Genomic DNA, 27,999 nt, shown 5'->3' with positions numbered 1-27,999 from the left:
CAATGAATGTTTAGACTTTTGACCATGAACTGTGCCCACTGAATAATTTAATTGAGATAAAATTCAGTTTTTCGGCATCGCGTGTTGTAGGTAATTTCATATTTTGGTCTTTTTAAACTACAGTCGACGTTAGTGAAATTTAGACATAAACACTCATACAAACAAAAGTGATTATATACTTGCTTGTATGGGTGAATTGGTTACACAGACACGAACTTATTGGAATTTTCTACTTCTTCCCGAGGTGCACACATAATTTTTCATCCGTGCGTGGCGTCAGTAACCGTTTTTATCCACAAAACAAAGATCAATTTGCTTCACCATTTTACAAAACCAAAACAAAGAGACAGTTACAAACAACTCATGTTCACCCCATGAAAGAAACAATGGGTGAGAAAATACAAAATTTCTCACCTAAACTGTCATCAGAGATAACGTCAACAAAACGCCAACTTCTCATCGCATTTGAGTGAAGAAAATAGGGTTCAATTCACACGGATGAAGAATAATTTCGTTTGCTAAATATACCAACGAAATACCGTCGCCACAGTAATGCCTAAACACCGTTATGTCGTGACCCTCGTCATGACCTCAATTATCATTTTTAACGTAATATAAATTCGAAGTAGATTTTTTAGTGTGCTTTCTCAAAGAAGCTTTCGTTTTCAATGTGAATGAATATTTCAGTTATACTCACGGTCAGGGTTGAAGGCTGTCTATTTTCTGATTATGATAATCTACTTTCATCGTAGGGTAGAACTATGAGAATTGCATTTTGTTGTAGAGTGGTGAATTGGGTCAATTAGCGTGCACAGAGAGGGGTGATAAGAGTTACTAAGTTTCTTATGTCATATTTCTGTTCCTAAATCTTGAATGTTTTGCGTCATGACTGCATTTAGCTACTTATAAGGTTTCTTAGAACGTAAACTTCTGTACCACAGCACCGATGTCACTTACTTGGTAAAGAAATGTACGAACCGTTCTAAACAGGCAAACATGTTGGCTACCTAAAATCTATTTAGTTTTAACCGGAACGAAGAAAACGTTTTTCTTTCATTCTGTAGTGAACCACATACCTATCTTCTTACGTCTGTTTTTTTGCTTCCAAAATTAAATCAAATGCAAATAGTGTTATCGCACTTCGAACGTTATCGTTCGAGTCCACCGCAATGGAATTAAAAGTAACTTTTTTTACAACAACAATCACTGTAGTGGAACGAGCATTTAACCCATGTACATATCTGCATTTATGAAGCGAATCAGTCATTCTCAATATCTCGTTTGAAATGGTTGTATAAAACATTCTTTTGCTATTTATTCGTTCATTAGTCTTAACGGCAAGAACGGGTCAACAGGATTTAATATTCAAAAGTTCTATTAAACAATGTGAACGTCGCAGAATATTTTTTTCTTAAATTTAAATTAATGGACAAAGATGTGCTGTATGAGTCGAACACAAATTTTAAATCTCCAATTAATTCTAATAGAAGTTGACTTTGAATTGCTGCTTGACTCGTTGCTTTGTCATTAAGACAATTATTTTTAGCAGTGACCTCAATTCAAACGTTTTCATTCAATGAAATCGATTTGATAGTAGCGATTGTCAGCTGATTGCATTATTTGCACGTCCGTGAAAACAAATAGTTTTTTTTTTCGAGTACAATGGAGATGCTATGGATTGGAACGTTTCAAACTTGCCTAATGATTGGGTTAACCTACGCTGTGGTCAAGAGGTATTGTCTACCCAAAGCATTCTGCTACATTTTTAGCAATGTCATCGAAAGGACTATTCGTCTAAAAATTGTCTGAGCGCCGAATTGGTCAATTTTTAGGACATGAACTGTTAGGGTTTACAGTCCAAGCTTGAATGGAAATTCGTTAAATTTTTGTTTCTAATCGGAGACCTCGTCTTTCAGGAACTCTTACTGTCGAAGAGGTGTACAAAGATCGCGACCAATTTGCAGCTTTAGTACGCGAAGTCGCCGCTCCTGATGTTGGCCGTATGGGCATCGAGATTCTGTCATTTACCATCAAAGATGTCTACGACGATGTTCAGTATTTGGCATCATTGGGAAAATCGCAAACGGCGAGTGTTAAACGTGACGCTGATACGGGTGTGGCCGAAGCTAACCGTGACGCTGGAATTCGTGAAGCCGAATGCGAAAAAAGTGCAATGGATGTCAAATACTCAACTGACACCAAAATTGAAGACAACGCTCGCATGTTCAAATTACAGAAAGCTCATTTTGATCAAGAGATAAACACGGCGGTTTGTTCATTACATTGCCAGTGCTTCTTGGAAGCAGTTTTCTCAACATTTTCATTTTTCCTTTTGCAGAAAGCCGAATCACAACTCGCTTATGAGTTACAAGCGGCTAAAATTCGTCAAAGAATCCGTAACGAAGAAATCCAAATCGACATTGTCGAACGTCGCAAACAAATCGAAATCGAATCGCAAGAAGTCGAACGAAAGGAACGTGAACTGAAGGCAACGGTCAGATTGCCGGCTGATGCGGAAAATTATCGAGTTCAATTGATTGCCGAAGGTAAACGCACTCAGACGGTTGCGGTTGCCATGGCCGAAGCCGAACGCATTAAGAAAATCGGTGCCGCTGAAGCATCGGCTATTGAGGTCGTTGGCAAGGCAGAGGCCGAGAAAATGCGAATGAAGGCGGCTGTTTACAAACAGTACGGTGACGCAGCTATTATGAATATTGTTCTGGACGCATTACCAAAGGTGAGTTTTTTTTTCGGCCCGGACTGGCTCTACTGAGCTACTTGTGCATCTTATTTCAATTCTTCTGGACTTTCGAAATTTTTCGCGTACATCGTCCGAAGGGCCAATGAGTCGTTCAACCTTACCGAAATAAGATCTTCTTTAGATTATACGAGCTTACCTGCCCGAAAGCTTAACAGCTCTTCCTCTCTAAGAGGCATAGATTGAGATTCGCTCAATCCGAAGGGCCAGTGGGAGAACTAGAAGAGGGATAAATCCATGTTCAAAGTTTTGTTTCATCTTTGCTGCAACATGCTCACTCTCAATGTGTTGGCAGCTGGATCAAATGGCAATGAACTTTTTTAAAACTCTCGTGTCTTTTAGTGCAAGCTCACTCACTCTAAGTGACACTAGTTTACTACAATTCTTTCTACATTAAACGTATCTAAATTTTGTTTCTCATCGATTTTCAGATTGCTGCCGAAATATCTGCACCACTCGCCAAAACTGACGAAATCGTTTTGATTGGCGGCAGTGACAATTGCACCGGAGACGTGGCACGCCTTGTAGGTCAACTACCACCAGCTATAAACGCTTTGACTGGTGTGGATTTGTCGAAAGTGCTATCCAAATTACCTGGTGCTACTGTCAGCGCCAAGGCGTAATCATTACGTTGAATTTTGTTTTACGAGAAAAAAAATATTTTTTTTCGTTTTTTTTCGTTCATTTACTTAAAACAATGAATTGCTTTACTCCTGATATTATGGCTTAACAATCTTCTAAGAAATATTACTTGAATAAAATGAGAAAAAAGTAAAAAAGAAATAATTTAAAAAATAGATGAAAAAATTAAATGGACAAAAAAATATAAGAAAACAAAAATATATTTTTTATAAAACGAAAATATATTTTTTCCTGCTACAAGGGGGGCACCCGTCAAGAATATTCAATAAATTTTTTCAACATTTTTCTATTTTTGTGTTCATCAATTTACAAATTTACTGACTCTTTTTCCTTTGTACGATATTACAAGTCATTGATCCATCCAATAAGTTTTGTAGAGTTAAATTGTCATATTCTTCGGTCATAAATGTATTTGGTCATCAAAATTAGTCAGAATTTTTTGTACATAAATCTTAAATTATTTGACAGACGAAGAGAGAAACAAACCAAAAAAAAAATTAACAATTATTTTACATTGTGACCTACTCACCGTTATGTATAATTAATTTATGTCGATTGGTTTTCGTATAAATTTCAAAATGTTCGATTTCAGCAGCAACAGCAAAAAAACAATTGCAACCTAAGAATAAAACGTAAATGTAAAAGAATAAAAACATTCACTTCACATCATAAAATAAATGAATTCACATCGTAAGTGTGCCTTTGATTCAAAACTGAATGCATGGTTAACGGAATTATATTGGCTTCACTTCAAAATTCTATACTTTTGCGATCTTCGCAAAAGCATCTCCGCAATATAAGTGACAATTAAAAGTGAACATGGTCAGTCAATTTGTACTGCGGAGATTGTAAGTGCGGCACTGTAAATTTCGTGCGGTGTAGAAATTGGCGGAAAAACCGCAATGACTCTGACATGGGAAGTATGAGTCTGATGGGAAAAGGGTGTGAGGACCTAAGAGTTATTATTAATAAAACCTAGAGAGGAAATTTGTACGACGAAATGTGGTCCCAACATTAGTTTGTATAATTTTACACCAATACGCAACGCTTTTGACAGTACAATTTGCCCTTCTAATTAAGAGGGCAAACATTTCCCAATAAACATTTCGTATTTCATGTTGCGACCACATATTTTACGTAATTTTGTTCGAAAATTCCTCTCTAGGTATAATTACTCTAAGGTGAGGTCCCAGACAAAATTTGGTTTGAACTCACTAGTAAAACCTAAATATTCGCTTATCGGTAGCTTCCTAATGGAAATAGTGACGCTGGCGGTCATTGTTCTGACGTCACAGTTATGAATTTATCTCGGAATTCAGAATTGAATGAACTCTGAATCAACTTTGACTATTTACGCTCATATTACTGCTACTTTCTTACATCATTTGCTGGTTCAGATCCGTTGATAAATTATGTTCATTAAATATTAACAATTATAAACGCCCAATGTATGTCTGCTTATCTGTTTATCTATTTGTCGGTCACAAATTCCCAGCGTGAAAAAATCGCAAATAAAAACCCCAGCCAAAAAAATTTGGCAAATTTGGTGCGACATCTGTGTGATGAGTGTGGAATTTTTTTTTGTGGGAAAATTTGAAATTTTTTTGGGTCAAATTTTTTATTGGCAAAGTCTTAGAGTTTTGGGAATAGAATAGGTGAGTGTGCGCAAAAAGTGGAAAAATTTGGGCACTATCAGTTTTTAGACTTATCTCGGGAACTGTGGCAGATGGAAGATTGGTTTCTTCGGCAAAGTCTTAGAGTTTTGGGAATAGAATAGGTGAGTGTGCGCAAAAAGTGGAAAAATTTGGGCACTATCAGTTTTTAGACTTATCTCGGGAGTTGTGGCAGATGGAAGATTTGTTTCTTCGCCAAAGTCTTAGAGTTTTGGGAATAGAATAGGTGAGTGTGCGCAAAAAGTGGAAAAATTTGGGCACTATCAGTTTTTAGACTTATCTCGAGAACTGTGGCAGATGGAAGATTGGTTTCTTCGGCAAAGTCTTAGAGTTTTGGGAGTAGAATATGTGAGTATGCACAAAAACTGTAAAAATTTGGGCACTATCAGTTTTTAGACTTATCTCGGGAGTTGTGGCAGATGGAAGATTTGTTTCTTCGGCAAAGTCTTAGAGTTTTGGGAATAGAATAGGTGAGTGTGCGCAAAAAGTGGAAAAATTTGGGCACTATCAGTTTTTAGACTTATTTCGGGAGTTGTGGCAGATGGAAGATTGGTTTCTTCGGCAAAGTCTTAGAGTTTTGGGAGTAGAATATGTGAGTATGCACAAAAACTGTAAAAATTTGGGAACTATCAGATTTTAGACTTATCTCGGGAGTTGTGGCAGATGGAAGATTGGTTTCTTCGGCAAAGTCTTAGAGTTTTGGGAGTAGAATATGTGAGTATGCACAAAAACTGTAAAAATTTGGGCACTATCAGTTTTTAGACTTATCTCGGGAGTTGTGGCAGATGGAAGATTGGTTTCTTCGGCAAAGTCTTAGAGTTTTGGGAATAGAATAGGTGAGTGTGCGCAAAAAGTGGAAAAATTTGGGCACCATCAGTTTTTAGACTTATCTCGGGAGTTGTGGCAGATGGAAGATTGGTTTCTTCGGCAAAGTCTTAGAGTTTTGGGAGTAGAATATGTGAGTATGCACAAAAACTGTAAAAATTTGGGCACTATCAGTTTTTAGACTTATCTCGGGAGTTGTGGCAGATGGAAGATTGGTTTCTTCGGCAAAGTCTTAGAGTTTTGGGAATAGAATAGGTGAGTGTGCGCAAAAAGTGGAAAAATTTGGGCACCATCAGTTTTTAGACTTATCTCGGGAGTTGTGGCAGATGGAAGATTGGTTTCTTCGGCAAAGTCTTAGAGTTTTGGGAGTAGAATATGTGAGTATGCACAAAAACTGTAAAAATTTGGGCACTATCAGTTTTTAGACTTATCTCGGGAGTTGTGGCAGATGGAAGATTGGTTTCTTTGGCAAAGTCTTAGAGTTTTGGGAGTAGAATATGTGAGTATGCACAAAAACTGTAAAAATTTGGGCACTATCAGTTTTTAGACTTGGAAGATTGGTTTCTTCGGCAAGGTCTTAGAGTTTTGGGAATCGAATAGGTGAGTGTGCGCAAAAAGTGGAAAAATTTGGGCACTATCAGATTTTAGACTTATCTCGGGAGTTGTGGCAGATGGAAGATTGGTTTCTTCGGCAAAGTCTTAGAGTTTTGGGAGTAGAATAGGCCGGAAAAGTAAAAAAGTCGGGAAGTTAGAATCGGGTGTTTCAATTAGGTTTTTGGAATTATCTCTGGAACTATGGGAGATGGAATATTGGTTTCTTCGGCAAAGTCTTAGAGTTTTGAGAGTAGAAGACGGCGGCATTAATGAAAAAGTCGGGAATTGGGAATTAGCTGTTTCAATTATGTGTTTGACGGAATTATGTGTTTGGCGGGATTAGGTGTTTCACGGGATTAGGTGTTTCATGGTATTATGTGTTTGACGGGATTAGGTGTTTCACGGGATTAGGTGTTTCATGGTATTATGTGTTTGACAGGATTAAGTGTTTGACGGGATCATGTGTTTGACTGGATTAGGTGTTTCAATTATTTACATGTTTGACGAGATTAGATGTTTCACGGGATACGGGATTAGGTGTTTGACGCGATTGGGTGTTTAACGGGATTAGGAGTTTCACGGGATTAGGTGTTTGACGCGATTGAGTGTTTCACGGAATTAAATCTTTGACGAGATTAGGTCTCAATCTTAATTCAATTCCAAAATTTACTGATCTTCAGTTGAGATCTCAACTCAACTTAATTCCTAACTAAAGGCGTAAAGGCGTTTTGTTGGCTCCTAGGGAGCTCATCATTTTATGAAATGTAACGTAACGGAGTTTTGTTCGTCCCTACAGAATTCATCTTTTTACGAAATGATTACCAATTTTCTTTGTACATAAAAAGCGGTTTAACACGCCGAGCGATCCGGCCCATTGCCCCGGAGCGAAGCGGAGTGCCGCAATGCGAGCCGGGCGCCGGAACGGTGTCGCTAACTTAGGAGTTATTTTTTTTTCTTTCGCAACGTCTAATAATTAGTCTGTGTAATTTTTGTTATAAAAAATTTCAATTTACAGAACCAAATTATAGACGGCAACTGAATTCACCCTTTAATAAATTGTATTATTGTTGGTTTGTCATAGAAAGGTAAAAAATTGGTTCTGGAGATATTATAACTAGATATGGAAATAATAAATGTATGGAATGGAGATAAAACATATTAAAAAGTTGAGATAACAATTTCAGAAAAGAAGATAACATCAGAGATTAAAAATTTAAAAATGGAGATTTCAAATGGAGATAAAAACAACTAAAAACTGAGATAAACAACATGAAAATGCAGAAACTATGAAGTATTTGACGTCATAAGGGGTTAGGTGTTTGACGGCATTAGGTGTTTGACGGGATTAGGTGTTTGACGGGATTAGGTGTTTGACGGGATTAGGTGTTTGACGGGATTAGGTGTTTGACGGGATTAGGTGTTTGACGGGATTAGGCGTTTGACGGGATTAGGTGTTTGACGGGATTAGGTGTTTGACGGGATTAGGTGTTTTTCGGGGTAGCTTGCTAGGCGGCGATGTGGCGCGTAGCGCCACGGGAGTCGACTAGTCGGAATATATCTCCGCGTATAACGGAATATCACGTTCAGGCGGAGCTCAGATTTTTCATTCAGTTCCAAAAACTGAACGATTTGATCACATTGATGAGTTTTGACATGTTCTCATTCAATAGGTTTGTAAACAAAATTCCAAAACTGGCCGAACGCACACGATTTCATACAAATATTGATCAGGTTGTGGATGAAATTTTTTAGAAATTTGACAATTCGTTATCAGAGAGATATGAACGAAAACAACGAAACAGCCAGATGAAACCAACGCATAAAAGTATGTAGCCTTAATTTTGAATCTTACTGTAAAGAATTCAGGAAAAATTTGGAAATTGAAGGGAACCAAAAAATAATCCACTCGCAATTAGAGGTTTAGTTAGAGACAGTGAAATTTCAGACTGAATTTGCTTCAAATGCTTTTCAGCTGGTCCACACAAACTGTTTACACGTCTTTATACGGTTTTACCACTACCACGCGCGTGGGTGAAGAAGCTTCAACCGTAAAAACAAGTACAGACAGTTTTGCTTTTGTGTGTGGATCATATGATAAACAGCTGAGTCAAATTCATGCTGAAGTTTCACTGCCTCTGACTGTATTGCGAAAGTGAAAATTTACAAGCGTTACTTTTCGCTGCGAAAGTAGTTTCCAGTGTGTATACTTACGATGTGAATTAGGTAAATACTAACCAAGTACTTGTCACATCTATATACTTAAAGGCATTTCAAATTTTTTTTTTAAATATATTTTTATCTTTTTAAAGTCAAAACTGTGTTCAAAAATAGAAAAATTCAAAATCTAAAATTGTAAGGAAATTTTTGTAAGAGATATTTAATCCGACTCCAGTAAGAGAAACTAATTTTTATTTTAGAAAAACTTTCAAAAATCAACACACCAATTTCTTAAGAAGTAGAAATTTATGTAAAAATCTTCAAATTGAAGACTTCAATCCAATTAAAATTTCTAGCATCTTTGTCTGTTTGTTCAGTTTTGTGTTTTTCGCATTCACGCTTATCATCGAACACAGATAGGGTTCGTGTACACCTTTAGTCAAATGTAATTATAATTTTCAGTGCTGTGTATCGGGAATCAATTATCTCTTTCCACCCTGTACTATCACCCTTTCACCTTTTTTTGGAAATATGTTGGGAGTTGGGTTCTGACTTTCAAATAAGGAATGTATTTTGTTTCAGCTGTTTTTCAGCTGATCCACTCATACAAACAAATGTGCTAATACTGGAACAATGTACAGTACACGCATGCACGCGGCAATGGTAAAACCGTTTTAAGCCGTAACATCATATTTTAGTTTGTATGAGTGGAACAGCTGAAAGAAATACGTCACCTATTTCGAAGTCACCTGTAAGATTAAAAAATTATTTAGATGGATTTCGATTTTACCTTCTGAATTATAGGTGAAACTTTCAATGCCATTAATCAGTCACAGATTTTTATAGCATTGATTACACAAAATCGTTTTATCGATTGAATTAGTCATTTGAAAAATATGAATGTTGAGCCACTGAAAGAAGATCAGAGATTTCCTTTCGAGATTGAATGCTGTGGCCGAAGGTGAACAACAACAACACAATTTAGGAATGGGAAATGCAATTCACTGTGTATACAATGCAGTCAGGAAAATTTAAATTTCGAAGTGTTTAATTTCCGTATTTAATTCGAATACAACGATATTTCAGTTCAAGTAATCATTAAACCAAAACAGTTCGTTATTTATCGGAATAGCCTTTTCCACACGTATTGTCCATCCGTTTCATATGGTCATCAAACTCAATCGACCCAATATTTCCGATACACACTGAAAGTTTCACCTTTTTTTTGCACAAATAGGTATTTTCCTAACAGGTTCTATTATGGAAATCTTGCACAAAGATGTGGAAATTGTTAACCGGAGGCGAGGTCAACGTTGACACAAAATTTCAGTGAACATACAATTTAGGACTAAAGTTTTTATGTACAGCAGTGAGATCCTCATATTTCAGAAATGTCACTTTTACGCACTAGTGTGTAAATAAGCAAAGACGCACTACTTCTACTTCGCACTGTTGTACATAAACAATTTTTCGCATTCATGTGTAAATTTTAACACAAAGAAAATCTTTAATGTGCTGTCTCATCCTAAATTAAAACATTTAAAGTCGCATTTATATAAAAAAAGTAAAAATTGCTTTCTGTGTTTTAGTTAAAAAATAAAATTTAAAGAGAAAAAGAAATGTATTCAAGCCTGAAAAGAAAATATAAATAGAAAATCCAACATCTACAAATTTTGAGAACCAATTTAAAAATCATAGAAAAAAATATTTGTAGATCAAGAGGTTCGTTCCATGTGTTCATTGTGAGGACATTGAATCAGCCTCGTCTTCTAGATTTTTTTACTGTACATTTGTTTAAAATGTTTAAATGAAGTAAGATTAAGACGTAACAAAAAAGATAAAAAAAAGAATTAAAATCAACAAAAGGATCCGCCTTGTGTTTCTGAATTCTCAAAGCGAAGATATTCGAGCAAGTGGAACCGAAATATTATAAAATTTAAACAAACTAAAAACAAGAACTCTAAAATGTTAAATTTAAATGGATGAAATTCAATGATTGATTGAGTGAATAAATTTATATTGTCTGTAATAATGAGTGTTGATTGTTCTATTCAAATTGAAACTTGCGTTTGTAAGGCATAACGTAGATGTTTTATAGCAAGACACTCGACACTGACTGTTTCAATCTGAGAAAAAATACGTCTTTCATGGCAACAGTCACTACTCTTTTAACACTATACCTTTTGCACACCAACAACTCTATTGAATCAATGAAATTTCTATGAAATTTCAACTAAGCACCGAAGTTGGTATTTCGTGAACAGTGTGTGATGAAGCTGTCACAAAGTTTGACAATGTAGATAGAAGTCGTCGTTTCATTTTAGCATAAGCTTTACGGAAAACGGAACATTTGACGTTTTTATAAATCATGTTAGTCGTGCTCATTTGCAGAGATTTCAGTGGTGAAGAAGAACCAAGAGGACCAAGAGAACCTGATAAAGAAGATGTTAGTGGATATAGAACAAACGATCAGCAAACCACAAACTGTTAGAAATTTTATTTTTAGTTCCAATAAACAAAAATTATTTAACTTTCTCCTCTTCTGCCTAAAATCTCCCAAATTTAATTCAGTGCCGCTATGGATCTCCTGATGTTCATTCGACCATAACCGAAGTGATGATTAGGGAAAGCATTGTCATCGATGTAATTGCAAGTCGAGCCGGCAAATTGTAAATCACGATCGGCGTATGATTGAAGTAACTGTTTGATTTGCATATACGAAAGATCCGGATTTTTGCTCAACAACAGTGCAACAGCTCCAACGACATGAGGTGCAGCCATACTAGTACCACTCTTGATGCTATACGTGTTGTCAAAACGATGGTCAGCAGACATTATCGTAGAGCCGGGGGCCGAAATGTCCGGTTTCATTGTGTTAAAACTACTCGGACCAACTGAACTAAATGACGATTTTGTGTTATCGCTTGTTGTGGAACCTACACCAATCACATCACGATCGCCTGGACTGCCAATAGTACTACAATTCGGACCATTGTTTCCAGCAGAAAAGACTGGTATAATTCCAGCAACATGCCAAGCTGCTATCATATCATCATAAATTGTTCTACCACCGACTCCGCCCCAGCTGTTGCAAACGGCGTGAGGAGTTCTTGAGCAGTCAGCATCCGTGCCGTTATAGGTTGTAGGACAGATCAAAAATTCACCACAACGTATGAGGTTTACGGAAGATCCAGAACCAGAATCACTCAATCCTTTACAAGCAATCCATTTCGCTTCTGGTGCTACTCCAAAACCATTCACACCCAGTACTGTTCCAACGGTGTGAGTGCCGTGCCCGTTTCTGTCGTGTGCAACTTCGCTTTCATCGTACGGATCGTACCAGGAATGGGTATCGTTCACATAATTATCACGCAATATGACATGCGTCGGCCGAACTCCTGTATCAATACTTGCTATCGTTATGCCAGCACCTGCATTTTCTGATGCCCAGACTTGTGGTGCTTGAATTTCGGAAACTCCCCATTGATTAACGACGTTTATTGAGTTTGCGTCTGCACTGTAACTATCGACAGGATGAATCAGTTCCTCAGTTTCGTCTTCTTGTATTCTGGAAATTTCGTCCATCGATGCCATTATCTCAATGAGCTCCCGACTGGCAAACTCAATGCCAATCTGATTCGTGATCCATAGGCTGTGCAATTTTCCGTACTTAAAATTTTGTGAAACAGCCGGTTCTGCTAACCAGGTCAACATGCGACTTTGCGAATTTCTAGCCCGAGCAGTGAGCGCATCGTATACCGCCTGCGAACGTTCTCTGCGTGAGGCAAATGAGACCTGTGCTAAATCATTCAACAGGTCTCTGGTTCCTTCTCTCATTGACACCAAAATATTGGCATAACCATCCCGTTCCAATTTTTCACTCAGACCATTATCAATTTTCGGTGCATACGCAAAGCTTCCATTGATGATGGAAAACCCGATTAATGCAAACAAAATTATATTAAAATTTAGCCGTGTTCCCATTTTGCTGAACAACTTGAAACGTTTGTGTGCAGAGTGTCTTAGATCTCAATACGGACTTAATGAAACAATCAAGTAAAATTTAAACAATGTGTACGTTATCAGCAATTGCTTGCATCTTTTCAAGTGTTTCAGGCTATAAGAAATGTTAATCTCAAAAAGACCCGTGCGCCGGCATCACATTAAAATTTTGCAAAGGAAATCACAGTTGAGATAACTTCGATTGTAAAATGTTTTATGAAGATACTGTCGCCATCGAATGAGATACATGTCTATCACACGCTTTCATCTTTTCTATTTATTTTTTTTGAAAATCATACTTTAGCGGGACCGCACTAAAACTGTTTCGACGCAAAGCTTGTTTTCTCACGACTTAAATATTGTGAGACTAACGAAATTGGCCGGCGCACGTGTCTAATCTCAATTAAGTCATACGTTTTGTGAAACAGAAAAGATAAAATTCAGACATTTTTGGGAAATTCGATGTCGCAAGACAATTGAAACTGATTAATTTATCTGGACGCTGTAACGATATGATGTAGACAGACTATACATTCTCATAGAGTGCTTTGTGGAATTAAATGCACTCACTAGCTTTGGAAATAATATTCAACTTATGATAGCGAGGAGATAACTTGAAATATCTCTGTTTCTTCGCACTCATGCACACTTAATGGTTTGTTGTCTCTTCAGGGTCTGCGCACTTCATTCCTAAAATCCTAAAAGTATACTCTGTTCAAAAATTTGTTAGATCATTGCAATAGTTGTTTACATATCCGATGTGGACGGTTATTTTACGAGTCTTAGGCCGAACGACGTGAGAACGACAAACGAAAGTGCCTAATATAAGATCTATCGTCCACAACGGATACGTGTTTAACTTTTCAAGCAAAGAGACGAGAAAAACTCTGTAATTTTTTCCCAAGGCATGAAAACGTTATTCTTGCAGTGCGTCGTTTAGATTAGTAAGATTGCGGTAAGAAGACTCGGTTCCACATTATGTTTGGGACAGGTTCCTTGACTGATGAACTTATCAAAAGACGTTGAAACATTTTTTTTATTTTAATCTAAACACTCCATGTTCCAATTTAGAGACTCTAAATTAAGACAGAAGTGCAAGTGGAAGTGGACAAACATCCAAAAATATATGACTTATGTCAGCGAGGATCCAATAGTATTTGATTATTTCCAATGAACGTCAACATTCATTGATTATTTCGTCTTTCGTTCAAACTCTTGCGAACCGCTTGTAGTATAAAATGTTTGAAAAGACAGTCCAGTAGTTATACTTCAGCAGTAGAATAGAAAGGCTCTAAAATGTCGTCCAAAACAAGTTACATTTTCGAGATTTTAATGAAAATTGTATTTTGAAATTTCATTCTTCATGTTCTATCGTTACTCCTATTTTGACCCCTCTACCCAATAGTGTGATTTAGTGGCATGTTGTTTTTAAAAATTTCGTTTCATCAGCGCAAGCTTTATGGAATATTATTAAATTACGTTGAGAGTGGTGAAGAAGAACCGAGAGATGATTAACCTAAATGTATATAGAAAAAATGATCAGCAAATCAAAAACGTTTAACAATTTTATTTCCAATGACCAATAGACTAAGATCTATTGAAATCCAACTAATTCAATGCCGCTATGGATCTTCTGATGTTCATACGGCCATAACCGAGGTGATGATTAGGGAAAGCATTGTCATCGATATAATTGCAAGTCGAGCCGGCAAATTGTAAATCACGATCGGCGTATGATTGAAGTAAGTGTTTGATTTGCACATACGAAAGATCCGGATTTTTGCTCAACAACAGTGCAACAGCTCCAACGACATGAGGCGCAGCCATATTTGTACCACTCCTGATGCTGTACGTGTTGTCAAAACGATGGTCAGCAGACATTATCGTAGAGCCGGGGGCCGAAATGTCCGGTTTCATTGTGTTAAAACTACTCGGACCAACTGAACTAAATGACGATCTTGTGTTATCGTTTGCTGTAGAACCAACGCCAATCACGTCACGATCGCCTGGAGATCCAACGGTACCACAATTAGGACCATTATTTCCAACAGAAAAGACCGGTATAATTCCTGCAGCATGCCAAGCTGCTATCATATCATCATAAAGTGTTCTACCACCGGCTCCGCCCCAACTGTTGGAAACGGCGTGAGGAGTTCTTGAGCAGTCAGCATCCGTGCCATTGAAGGTTGTTGGACAGATCAAAAATTCACCGCAACGCATTAGGCTTACCGAAGATCCTGTACCAGTATCCCTCAATCCTTTACATGCAATCCATTTCGCCTCTGGGGCCACTCCAAAACCATTTACTCCGATCATTGTTCCAACGATATGAGAGCCGTGTCCGTGGTTGTCGTGTGCAAGTTCGGTTTCATCGTACGGATCGTACCAGGAATGAGTATCGTTCACATAATTATCACGTAATATGACATGTGTCGGACGAACTCCCGTATCAATACTTGCTATCGTTATGCCAGCACCTGCATTTTCTGATGCCCAGACTTGTGGTGCTTGAATTTCGGCAATTCCCCATTGATGAACGACCTTTATTGAGTTTGCGTCTGCACTGTAACTATCGACAGGATGAATCAATTCCTCCGTTTCGTCTTCTTGTATTCTGGAAATTTCGTCCATCGATGCCAATTTCTCAATGAGCTCCCGACTGGCAAACTCAATGCCAATCTGGTTCGTGATCCATAGGCTGTGCAATTTTCCGTACTTGAAAGTTTGCGAAATAGCCGGTTCTGCTAACCACGTCAACGTGCGACTTTGCGAATTTCTAGCCCGAGCAGTGAGCGCATCGTATACCGCCTGCGAACGTTCTCTGCGTGACGCAAATGAGACCTGTGCTAAATCATTCAACAGGTCTCTGGTTCCTTCTTTCATTGACACCAAAATATTGGCATAACCATCCCGTTCCAGTTTTTCACTCAGACCATTATCAATTTTCGGTGCATACGCGAAGCTTCCATTGATGATAGAACACCCGACTAATGCTAGCGAAATTATAGTAAAATTTAGCCGTGTTCCCATTTCGTTGGACAACTTTGAAATGTTTGTGTGCAAAGTGTTTTAGATCTCAGCACGGACTGTAAAAAATGTGTACGTTATCAGCATTTGCGTGCATCTTTTCAAGTGCTAGCTTCCAGTTATAAGAGTTTTAATCTCAATTTACTACGAAAAGATAAATTCAGCCATTTTTGGAAAATTCAATGTCGCAACACAATAAAAAATTGATTAGTGGAAAATATTGATTAGAAAAATAATTTCAGGTCTATCAGGTTAGTTAGGTTAGTCAAGTAGTTGAAAACAGCTTCTAAATGGCGAAAAGTCAGCTTCTCGAATTTTAACTCGTCGAGTTAATCTCTGAAAAATGTGTAACAATTTTTTCTAATGGCTTGAGTCAAAACAACATTTTCTGTGGGGTAGCGGTCATCAATTTCTTAATTTTAGCTGTGCACATTATTGAGAGAGTGGTGAAGAGGAACCGAGAGATGATGAAGCTAAATATATATAGAACAAAAATGATCAGCAAACCAAAAACTTTTAACAATTTTATTTTGATTTCCAATGACCAACTAATTCAATGCCGCTATGGATCTTCTGATGTTCATACGGCCATAACCGAGGTGATGATTAGGGAAAGCATTGTCATCGATGTAATTGCAAGTCGAGCCGGCAAATTGTAAATCACGATCGGCGTATGATTGTAGTAACTGTTTGACTTGCACATACGAAAGTTCCGGATTTTTGCTCAACAACAGTGCAACAGCTCCAACGACATGAGGTGCAGCCATGCTTGTACCACTCCGGATAGTATAAGTATTATCAAACCGATTGTCAGCAGACATTATCGTTGAACCGGGGGCCGAAATGTCCGGTTTCATTGTGTTGAAACTACTCGGACCAACTGAACTAAATGACGATCTTGTGTTATCGCTTGTTGTAGAACCAACGCCAATCACGTCACGATCGCCTGGAGTTCCAACGGTACCACAATTGGGACCATTATTTCCAGCAGAAAAGACCGGTATAATTCCTGCAGCATGCCAAGCTGCTATCATATCATCATAAAGTGTTCTACCACCGGCTCCGCCCCAACTGTTCGAAACAGCGTGAGGAGTTCTTGAGCAGTCGGCATCCGTGCCATTGAAGGTTGTTGGACAGATCAAAAATTCACCGCAACGTATGAGGTTAACCGCAGATCCTGTACCACTATCGCTCAACCCCTTACATGCAATCCATTTCGCCTCTGGTGCCACTCCAAAACCATTTAAACCAAGTACTATTCCAACGGTATGAGTGCCGTGCCCGTGATTATCGTGCGCAAGTTCAGTTTCATCGTAAGGATCGTACCAGGAATGGGTATCGTTCACATAATTATCACGCAATATGACATGTGTCGGACGAACTCCCGTATCAATACTTGCTATCGTTATGCCAGCACCTGCATTTTCTGATGCCCAGACTTGGGGTGCTTGAATTTCGGCAATTCCCCATTGATGAACGACCTTTATTGAGTTTGCGTCTGCACTGTAACTATCGACAGGATGAATCAATTCCTCAGTTTCGTCTTCTTGTATTCTGGAAATTTCGTCCATCGATGCCAATATCTCAATGAGCTCCCGACTGGCAAACTCAATCCCAATCTGATTCGTGATCCATAGGCTGTGCAATTTTCCGTACTTAAAATTTTGTGAAACTGCCGGTTCTGATAACCACGTCAACGTGCGACTTTGCGAATTTCTAGCACGAGCGGTGAGCGCATCGTATACCGCTTGCGAACGTTCTCTGCGTGAGGCAAACGATACCTGTGCTAAATCATTCAACAGGTCTCTGGTTCCTTCTTTCATTGACACCAAAATATTGGCGTAACCATCCCGCTCCAATTTTTCACTCAGACTATTATCAATTTTCGGTGCATACGCAAAGCTTACATTGATGATGGAAAACCCGAATAATGCAAACGAAATTATAGTAAAATTTAGCCGTGTTCCCATTTCGTTGGACAACTTTGAAATGTTTGTGTGCAGAGTACACAGTGTTATTAGTTCTCAATACGAACTGTATGAAACCAACAAGTTAAAAAATGTGAACATTATCAGCATTTGCGAGATGCTCAGTGATAGCTTCCTGCTATAAGAGTTTTTAATCTCAATTTTCTACGTTTTTTTTTAAACAGAAAAGATAAATTCAGCCATTTCTGGAAAATTCAATGTCGCAACACAATAAAAAATTGATTAGCGGAATTTATCTGAACGCAGATAGGATATAGGCACAGCTCTGCTCCTAGCATGAATGTAATAAATATTCGGAGGCGTCTGTAATGGAAATAGGAAGTAAATATATATCTCGAATAGTGGGTGCACTTCATTCCTTAAAATACTCTGTCAACACACATGACTAATAGAGTGTTATGATGAAAGAGAAAGAAATATTTTGACAAGTTTCCCAAGGCAAGTTGTAATAAACTTCGGTCCTCTCGCTCGCATCATAACATGTTAGAAGAGAAGCAAATACTTTGACAAGTACCCCAAGGCAAGTTAACAATTAACTAGTCTTCGGTCTTCTCGCTTCGATCACAACACTCTATAGAGTGTTATGATGAAAGAGAAGAAGATATTTTGACAAGTACCCCAAGGCAAGTTAAAATAAACTGGTTTTCTGTCCTCGCGCTCTCAACGTACCACGTTGAAAGTGAAACAAATACTTTGACAAGTACCCCAAGGCAATATATAATAACTAGTCTTCGGGTTTCTCGTCCTGATCATAACAGTCTATATATAAGAAGAGAAATGATAACAGATGTCGCAGATGAATAAAGCGAGAATCTTATGATGTTTGATAAGTTGTCGATTATGTCGTCTTTCGTTTCTAGTCTACTCGCGTAACTTTGAACAGCATCGAAAATTTAAACACTTTTTTTCTCCTTGTCGCTCTTACATGTTCAACTGAGAAGGAGGTAAATATTGTTCAAAGTTACGCGACCTGACGGACTTCTAAAATAAATGATATCGCTCGAGGTGACGCTTTCAGCTTCCACGCTCAAGAAACTGACTTCACGTAAAAAATGTCTTTACAAAAATTACACATCTCCCCAATTACTTTTTTATTTATTTGATCAACAAGATAAGGGAAAAAGGAATCTTTGGAAATTTGATCTCCAGAATCATCTACCATTTGTGTGACGCTATTTTTTTAAAAGAAGATTTTCTACGCGAATTATTTTTTTTAGCATGGAAGCTGACGATTTTCGTCTAAAGTTTGTTGATAAGAGGCGAAGCTCAGGTCAATAATAACACGAAATTTGATTTTTCAATTCTTTGACGTATTTTACAAGCTATAAGCTCCAAATAACTTCTTTGGTTACCATAGTGGTGTAATACGTTAATTTGGACTTTGAGGAAAAACTTGAAGCAAAAAAAAGAATAATATTTTACATTACTAGAGATAAAAATATGAAAAGTAGAGTTTTCGTGTGAATTTTGTTGATCCGAGGTCAATAAACACACGAAAACGAGACTTTTCATATTTATCCCGAGTTATGCAAAGGATTTTATCTGTCTAGAACGATAATCTCGAGCTTATCCCTCTAGGGAGTTTTTGTTTATCTCGATATATGTGTTCTCGACAGATAATAAATATTATACACGTATGAACAAGCGGTCGAGGCTTGCCGAGACGGCTTGTCATACGTGCATATTCTTTTTTATCGCATAAGCGAAAACGAGACAACAAGATATACGAATGACACTTTGACAATTTACAGAAGTATAATGTTTGTTTATATATCCTAGGTGAATAATTTTTTCGGGGAATCACACCGCGTATGCGATAAAATAAGATATGCACCTATTGCCAGCCTGTTATTTTGACGTGTAGGCATTATGACCCACGCCTTCGGCTAGGGCAATAATGTCCTACACGTCAAAATACCAATCTTGGCAACAGGTGCATAATATATATTATCTGTCGAGAACAGATATATCGAGATAAACAAAAACTCCCTAGAGGGATAAGCTCGCGATTATCGTTCTAGACAGATAAAATATATTTCGTGATTGTTTCGAGGATTATTTGGCGATTATTTAGTGATTTTTTTTTCGAGGACGTTTGAGTCACTCTTGAGGCTACTGACTGCACGCTTAAAAGTTTGTCATTATTCATTTGTTCGTCATATTATGAAAGTGGCCTCGAAACTGGACATTTTGGATGGTATTTGCTAAATGACAAGTTGATTATTTGGTAACTGATTACTTAACTGAATGAGATCTAACAGAAAACAAAATTTGGAAATTTTAAGAATTTTTGTGAAATTTGTGAGATTTTGGAAATTTTTGGAAATAAAATTCCTTCCTGTTTAAGAACGATCAAAAAACGAATATTTTTCCGCCCAAATGTTGGATACAAATTTGCAAAGGGTTCATTGCTATTAACAAAATTTGTCATTGCTCTGAAAATCGACGTTTTTTCAAGAACACACCTTTCTTCAGGAAGTCCGCGTTTCTTCTCGTCCTTTCTTCACCACTCTAATATTTTGTAAAATGAATCCTGTTCTTACAAAATAATGGGAAACGACGACTGCATGACTACTCATCATTACTTGAGGGAGTCATGGCTTCTTCAGAAGATCATCGATATTCATGTCGTGGAATTTTCTTGATGATACTATTTCAATGTCAGTGCCCAGAGAGAATATTGCAGTGGCGCAGAGTATATGTTGGCAATTAGCCCACATGGGACTCTGTTTAATGTCCATTAACTGATGAAGAATTGATTCTGTCTCCACGCATTGTCGAAAGAAAATTCCCATTTTTCGCGAGTTATTAAACATTTACTTTAATTTACAACATAACAATCGTAACGCACAAAACGTGTAAAATAAGCTAGGAATTATGTTCAAAAAAGCAGGCACAATTGAGATTTCAAACTAAAATTAATCTAAGCTAAAATCAACAAAAATTTTGAGTGAAACTTATTTCTAACGAAAGGAAACAACACAAAAAAAGAATCACAGCGAACAGGTTTGCCATTTTTGGTGCACACACATCTTGGTTGCCAAATCAACAATTTACTTTTGACTGGCACCACAATCATAAAATCCATTGAAATTGATGACATTGATTAAGTCTCCGATTTCCGTTTGATAGCCGCACCGCGATATTTTCGATCCGATTCGAATGATGAATTTGACCAACTTCTCGAAATCTTGTTCAATTATCAGGAACTTGTCGAAATTCGGATGAGTGTTGTCGGGACGCCACGAACGCTGCTTCAATTGACTGCGAAAAACGTTCAACTGTCTAGATCAGAAGCATTAAATCAGAATGCGCAAGAGCTTACTAATAAAACCGCAAAATGACGATCAGCACATCCTCCAATTTGACGAAGAATTCACTGCTGCGCCTATTCAGCATACAAAGGAATTTGACGCGTTTCAGGTACTTGGCATGTTTGTGATAGAGATCATCAATGGATCTCGTTGATTCCAAGTCAATTTTGAATGCCCGCCATGAACCCTGTAATGCCGTTGATGTGATATGATTTTGCAGCGCGTTTACGAACGTCAACAGTTTGCTGCGGATTTGTTGAACGTGTCGGTATTGCGGTGACGAGTAAATGTTTTTGGTTGGGGACGTTTTGCCCACTTCTTTGAGAATCTGGCAGAAGAAAAATTTGGAAATTTTCATTGGTTGAAATGAACTACGAAATCAAACTCGTTGAACTCACCTGGTAGCACTGCTCCAGCACCCAACTAATACGCCTCAGTTTCAGCAAATGTTGAAAGATGCTAGCGTAATGATTCATTGCTTCCGGTGTCAGTACCAGATTCAACGGCCAATCCGTTCGATAACTCAAATTCAACGTTCGCAACACATTCGGCGATCCCAAATCGAAATTTTGCGGAACATCGGCGATCAAGAACGACAACCGATCGGCATTCTGATCGTTTCCATACACACTGGAGTTGAGCGCGTTGTGCAGAATGGAATGCAGAAATTGGAAATTGAACAATTCGGTTGGACTCTTGGTGCATTCCAGTCGAGTGATTAGACCGTCACTGATGTAGCTGGAAAATTCACCGTCCATCATCAAGAAGAAATTGCGCAGGCTTTTCAAGTGGCTGAGTATGTCCAGATCTTCGAGGAATATTTTCAAAATTTCATTGTTGAGTATGGATAGGCGGGCATGGACTGGTATGGCGAACGACAGTTTCAGAAAATTGCCCAGCGTTGTCGTACTGACATTTTCAATGTCACCTAAATTCAGCGCATTTTCACCCGGTTCGTCGTCATAGTTGGAATTGGGCAGCGCAAAAAACGAATGGTTTTTATGAGCAGCTGACGGCGAAAAGCTAAGCTTATAGCAGTCTTGATGTACCGGCACCGATTCCACGATTGTCTCAAAGACAAACCCGTGCTTCTTTAGTATTCCACATGTGTTCAGCGCACTGTCCGGCGTTGCTTCGTTTCCATCCAGTGTATCCAGACTCTGTTGCAACTGCTTTTCCGATCGGGGAAGTATAATTTTCAATGAAGAATCATTGACCGCCTCCATTTCTTCGTGAATGGTCGGCGTATCGATAGACATTGGAGTGGGAGCGTCCAGATCATTCGGAGCCGATTTAGAGAAGTCTAAGCTCATGCTGGTTCTGATCGGCTTCCAGTCCACCGGTGTAATAGTGGGTTTGTTCCGATGGTTTGTACCAGCATTGCCAGCGTAGCCAAACTCTTCTGTTAGTACACGATGACGATTCCTCTGGAGCTCATCAACCGTTTCATTGCGAAAAATGTCGGTATGAGCCCCACTTTTCTGTTGATTTTTCTGGAATTCTCTGTTCGACACCTCCTTCCCTTCCGTATCAATTTTAACGACAATCGGACGTATATCAAATTCACTTTGCAGAACTTTAGCTTTGTTTCTTTGCCGTTCTGTTTGTGTTGGATGAAGCTCATTGGAATTAGCATCTCGGTGGATGGAAATAGTCCGGTTATCAATCACGACTTGATTTCCCATAGTTTCCGTTCCAGTTATCACGGCGGTGTCATTAAATTCTATGGTTGATCCCATGACTTTGGCCTTGTTAGTGGAAAATTCGGAGTGAATGTCATTTGAGTTGAAGTAATCGGATGCGCTTTTCTTCAGGTTGGTGTCAATGCTCAGCTCGGTGTTGGCGTTGTCTATAGAACTTTTTACGACAGTTGTGTCTCCAAAATCACCTAATTCTTCGACTGGAGACTGAGTATTTTCAATGTCAGCGTCTTCGCCATCATTCGACTTCGACTTCAATTCGTCAGAAAGCTTTTGAATTTTATCAGTGACTCGTTGCTGTTGCTCGTTGACTATGCGACCCAACTCTTCGTAATATTCCACAGTCTTTTGCCGCTGTGCATTCTCCTCGGCAATACGCTCATTTTCCAGTACTTCTTGCTGACGCAAATATTCCCGATCTATGTTCAAATTCTCCATTCGTTTCTGGATCTTTCGTTCACGGATTTCCTCGATTTGTTCCTCCAGAATTTTGCGGTGTTTCTCCTTGTTCGATTTGTCCTTGATTCGCTTCTGCGTTTGTTCCTCGTGCCATTGTTGAAGATTCTCTTGGAAACGGACGGCGCATCGCTGCTGGAATTCCAGTCGTTTCATCGACTTCTGTTGGTATACCTGGCGAACGGTTATGGCGGGTCCGCACACAATCTGTGCATCTTCAACGTACTTACGGCAAATGTCTCGCAGTTCACCGATTTGGTGTTGTGAGAAACACACTCGAATCGACGGTACTGGTATGGTTAGGAAAGGGTGCTGGAAGAAAGTGCATCATTTATACGACAAGTGGACTTGGTTAGATAAATGAAAACCTACCGCCGGCTTGATGGTCTTCAGTAGCATCGTGTATTTTCCACACAGCAGTGCTGAATCTTCACATCCCATTAAGAAGCTAGGAACTGATTGCCGTTTTATGGTGTACGCCTTGTCCCAAAAGTGCTTGGTATTCGGCTGATAAAAGTCAACGAATTCGATGAACAGCTCTTTGTACGGATCTTCGATGAAGCCGTGAAAGATCCACGTCTCGAATTTCCTGTGAAAACAGATCAATGTGAACACCAAATCACAGCCGACTGAAGGTCACACCACTCACTTGAAATAGACGGTGCAACACTCCTTCAGAATGGTAAACAACAACATTGCCAAATCGTTCTGCGTCACCGCCACGAACTTTCGGTACAAATAGTTGAGAAATTCCGATCCCCTGGGCAGCACGGCCAATGCTTTTTCCATCGGAACGTTGGATTTCGGATGGACGCGTAAAATGTGTGACAGAATTTCAATTTGCTGGATCATGGACGTCATTCGGAGCAAGAGTTGTGCCATGAACGTATCGTCAAACATGTAAACGAACTGATTGAAAGCCATCAGAAATGTGGTGACGCCGGTGCACAATGTCTTGAAAACGAATCCGTCGAATTTGTGTTTGAAATCGACCGGATTGCGGGACAGCAGCAACTGTAAACGACGATAGCAGCAACCGCACTCCAGAAATGGTAACACTGAACTTTCCATTGTTTCCGGTGAAATGTTATCCACGGAGATGTTCTCTTCCATCCGGAATGTGAGTGTCTTGTCGTCGAAATGGAACGAGTCCGATGGGATGCCAGTCAGGAGCAACTTAACATCGGCAATGAATTGCGACAACTGAACGAATTTCACTTCGAACGGTGAGCGGGATGAGATCGCCAGCAATTGGTTGGTGCAATCGACTTCACTGGAAAATCTTGCATTCAAATAATCCATTGGTTGGCCTAGATTGTCCCATCTGCCGCATCTGATTATTGTCGAATCGATGGGTGCTTTAGCTGGTGAACGGGATGTTTCAGTTCTTTCGTGCTGCGATAAAAGAAAATTTTAGAAGAAAAGTTGGCTTGAATTGTCGTTGATGATTCGTATACCATGCTTGGAGGGAAACAACTGCCCTTCCGGCGCTCGTCTTCCGAACACGAGAGTGACGTGATGAGTAGTTTCTCCGATTGATTCTCGACAGGAATGCCAAAGTAGCTCTTCTCACAGGCACTGTTTCCTCTTCGCAATCGCATAACTCCTCGCATGTCTTCACTAAACCGAAGCATATCAGGCGGTAGAAAGAAGTAAGGACTTTGCAAGGCCGTCGACGAATTAAAGAAATAGTGCGGCATCGAGCGCTCATTCTACGGAAAAATTGAATTCGATTAAATTCTGGGCATAGCACGACATAGGTACAGCACATACCTGATCAACACATTTCCCAGTATTCCTCAATTTCAACAAAAATGCCATCACAGATTGCCCACTTTCCGATCGAAAATATTCATCACGTTCGACCAATCGACAGCAATCCTCCAACGCCGAGCATTTAACGGCATCATGACCATTCAATTTGCACTCCAATTCATGCAAATACAATTCGTGCAAATCCGTCGAATTGCTGTTCGGTGATGTTTTGAGTATTGTCTCGTGCATCCGACCTTTCAAGGTCTTCAACTTTGATTGTTTGATGGAGTGGAATTGGTCGGCCTGATGTAAACTCGAGCACAATTCGTTGATGAGCTGATAGACACTTTCCGTTACAATCATCGTGAACTATTTTTGTTGATATTTGAGCAGTAGATGGACAAACATAGAAGTTAACAGCGATGATACAATGCCATTATTTACAAAATTTGGTGGTACGCATCAGTTGAGCATGTTTTGTGTGTGATGTTTTCAATACATCTGTCAAACTTGCTTCTTCTTTTGCAATGTTTCGTTATGAATTAGATTCGTTAAGTACTGTGGTGCACATTCTTAGTCTGAAACAGAGACGTGATAATTTCCATTTACAACCTTTTGACTCACAGAATTTTGTGTGATTTTATGCCGACGAACCGACGAAGATTCAAATCTGTTTCGATCAAATTGTTCATTGTTATAGTGTCACTTTTGATGCTTAACGAAATTAAAATAATGAAAAATCGATTTGAATCTTCGGCTGTATTCAGCATTATGCATTCGATGTCACATTAGATTTGAAGAGTTTTAAAAACTGTTTGGTTATGGTAGTTCTCCTAACGGCAGCCCATCTGGGATGGAATTGTTGAACAATTCGACGCAGAACGTTATTATAAGCAAAAAATTGATCTATGGTATGCCTCTAAAATGCACAGATTTTTTTATTAAATTAATTTGTTAACAAAATAACTTATAAAAACTTCAATCCCCCATTACATCCAAAGTATGTAAAAAAAGTAGAAGAAACCATAGAGCTTTTCAAAGAATAAAGGCGGATACACATTACCACCTAGTGTCAGTTGAAAATACAATATTTCGCAATATTTAATGAAAGAGAGAAAATCGTATTCTCATTTCATGCGAAATATGCAGAATCGCAGAATTCCGAATATATTCAGTATTTTGTCGATTCTTATGTCAATTTCTTCATATATTCGACTTCGGTATCTTGTGCGTCATGTGTTATACACATCTAACTATCGTATCGTTCAATATCGTCATATTTTGTGGTGCAAAATTTTTGGGAATACGACGAAAGTAAAGCCTAATGTGTATCCGCCTGAAGACAGCCGACTTTTCTCGCTTTAACTTACATAAACTTAATTCCCCAACGGTTCACCTACGACCGATTCTAACGAATCGCTTCTCTCTCAACACAATCGATGATATCATTCGATAACATCTTTCCAGAATATAATTGAGTTTACCGATTATACCATTCCCACATTTGGATACTCGTGAAACAAACGTTCGTCCTGTTTCGAGATGGCTAATGCTATGTTTAATGTGGTAATTTACTTTCACAAAATATCATAGTGTGTGACAGTGACATGTGTCCAATTCTCCTGGGTAGATGCAGTCAACTTGGAACGGACAATTGTGGTCCTACCCTCCAATTTGAATTAGAATTTTACCTATCAACAGCTGTTAGACTGTTATGATGAAAGAGAAGGAAATACAATTCTGGCAAGTTATTTTAACTTGCCTTGGGGGATATGTTAAAACCTTGTTGTATGAAAATATGCAATGACAATTACCCTACGTTATGATTAACTAGCATTCGAAACTCTCACTCTGATCATAACAGTCTATTATCATTCCGATTTTTTAGATATCACGCAGCAGTCTTTCGACCAAGTCGCATATTTTTTCAAAAGTCATTTTTCTGTGATTTTCGATCTGTGATATTTTACAATATGGGGCAACAAAGTCGGAAATGTTCAATTGCACTTACAACGTTTTAAATAAATAGCAATATGCGATATGAGGTTCGTTTTAGTTGAAAGAAGAAGTCACCACATCCACTGCAGTAGTACTTAATATTACAGTAGACCGTTTATGATTTACCAATGGGTTGTAATTTTCGCCATTTTAAATGACGTTTCAGGTCTATGACGCTCAGTAAATACACAATTTGTGAAACTATTTATGTTTCAGGCATGTAATATACGTTCAATAAATTGGTTTATTGAGTCTATATCTCAATTTCAATAGATCATTGAAGTGAAAAATCAAAAAGAAAATGTTGAGATTGGCGCTGGCGATCAGTTTCGACGGTCAAACCATGAACTTTCATCACAACCCATTGAAAGTATTTATGGAAATAGGCCACACTACACACAGGGCCTCAATTTTCAATTTTGGGAGATTCATCTTCCTTGATTGAAAATAGGGACCCAGAGGACATTTGTATTTTTTCGACAAACTAATTCGTGACGGTGTTTTGCCTTTGTGACTGACTTTCTTGCCACAAGTTTGGCAACAAACATTGAAATTCAGATGTTTCTTTTGAAATGAACTTTCACATAAAGTGAACAGTTTGGCATATGGAACAAAACACATCGATCTCTGCAAGACAAAAATATTAACGAAGAGTTGAATGCAAAAGTGGAACACAATTGTTTCGTCAAAAACATTTAACCGAAAAAGTTGAACAGTGTCGCCTGGGGTAGTCAACTTTGAATGAACTGCAGATTTTGGTTTTTTCAAGTTGAATGTTCATGCAGGCACTGGTTGTAACAACTTAAATTACCGACCCAGAATTTGCAATTAAATTCGTAAAATGAGTTGTATTTTCTATGCTTGTCGATTTATTTGAAAAGGTTTTCGGAAGGTAATCAAATTTTCAGCTCGCAGACAGTATTCGTTCCAAAGTTTTTCTACAATAAAGAATCAGATTTTAATGAATTAATTTGGAGAGCTAGAGGCATATTCAGAGTTTTATAAAGTAATGTACATACCATCCGCTACCGGTTCGAAAACATTTTCGGTATTACCGGTATTATACGTATTATACAGTTTGTACATGGAATTTCAACCTAACAAAACGAA

The 27,999-nt window shown here is 38.4% G+C and overlaps 2 protein-coding genes and 2 long non-coding RNA genes across 6 annotated transcripts in view; 2 read left to right on the top strand and 2 right to left on the bottom strand.

Annotated features, from left to right (window-relative positions):
• LOC119074885 (flotillin-2) overlaps positions 1-4,000 on the top strand; it is a 148,560-nt gene extending 144,560 nt beyond the window's left edge. For 2 of the 3 annotated variants that reach the window (XM_037181227.1, XM_037181226.1), the window contains exons 4-6: positions 1,917-2,269; positions 2,339-2,737; positions 3,190-4,000. In XM_037181227.1, the coding sequence (XP_037037122.1) occupies positions 1,917-2,269; positions 2,339-2,737; positions 3,190-3,381 (944 nt within the window). In that variant the 3' untranslated portion in view covers positions 3,382-4,000. Of the gene's footprint in view, positions 1-1,256; positions 1,734-1,916; positions 2,270-2,338; positions 2,738-3,189 lie in introns of those variants that run through there. The other variant, XM_037181228.1, reaches the window with a different exon arrangement.
• On the bottom strand, positions 223-18,986 carry LOC119074906. Its single transcript, XR_005087265.1, has 3 exons — positions 18,977-18,986; positions 18,353-18,357; positions 223-360 (listed from the first exon to the last, which is right to left on the bottom strand). It is a non-coding gene; the product is annotated as an uncharacterized LOC119074906 (long non-coding RNA).
• LOC119074904 lies at positions 6,415-10,681 on the top strand. Its single transcript, XR_005087263.1, has 2 exons — positions 6,415-7,080; positions 7,808-10,681. It is a non-coding gene; the product is annotated as an uncharacterized LOC119074904 (long non-coding RNA).
• A 1,480-nt stretch (positions 18,987-20,466) lies between the features above and the next one.
• LOC119074864 (gamma-tubulin complex component 6) lies at positions 20,467-25,408 on the bottom strand. The gene is made up of 7 exons (XM_037181185.1): positions 24,910-25,408; positions 24,594-24,848; positions 23,786-24,531; positions 23,509-23,725; positions 21,379-23,448; positions 20,992-21,308; positions 20,467-20,930 (listed from the first exon to the last, which is right to left on the bottom strand). Exons 1-7 carry the CDS (start codon positions 25,252-25,254, stop codon positions 20,720-20,722), a joined length of 4,161 nt encoding a protein of 1,386 aa, XP_037037080.1. The 5' UTR covers positions 25,255-25,408; the 3' UTR covers positions 20,467-20,719.
• Between the last annotated feature and the right edge of the window lie 2,591 nt (positions 25,409-27,999).

The sequence above is a fragment of the Bradysia coprophila genome, unplaced genomic scaffold (genome assembly GCF_014529535.1).
Source record: "Bradysia coprophila strain Holo2 unplaced genomic scaffold, BU_Bcop_v1 contig_151, whole genome shotgun sequence".
NCBI lineage: Eukaryota > Metazoa > Arthropoda > Insecta > Diptera > Sciaridae > Bradysia > Bradysia coprophila.
Note: the sequence above shows the minus strand (reverse complement) of the source record. Positions and strands in the feature narration are given on the sequence as shown.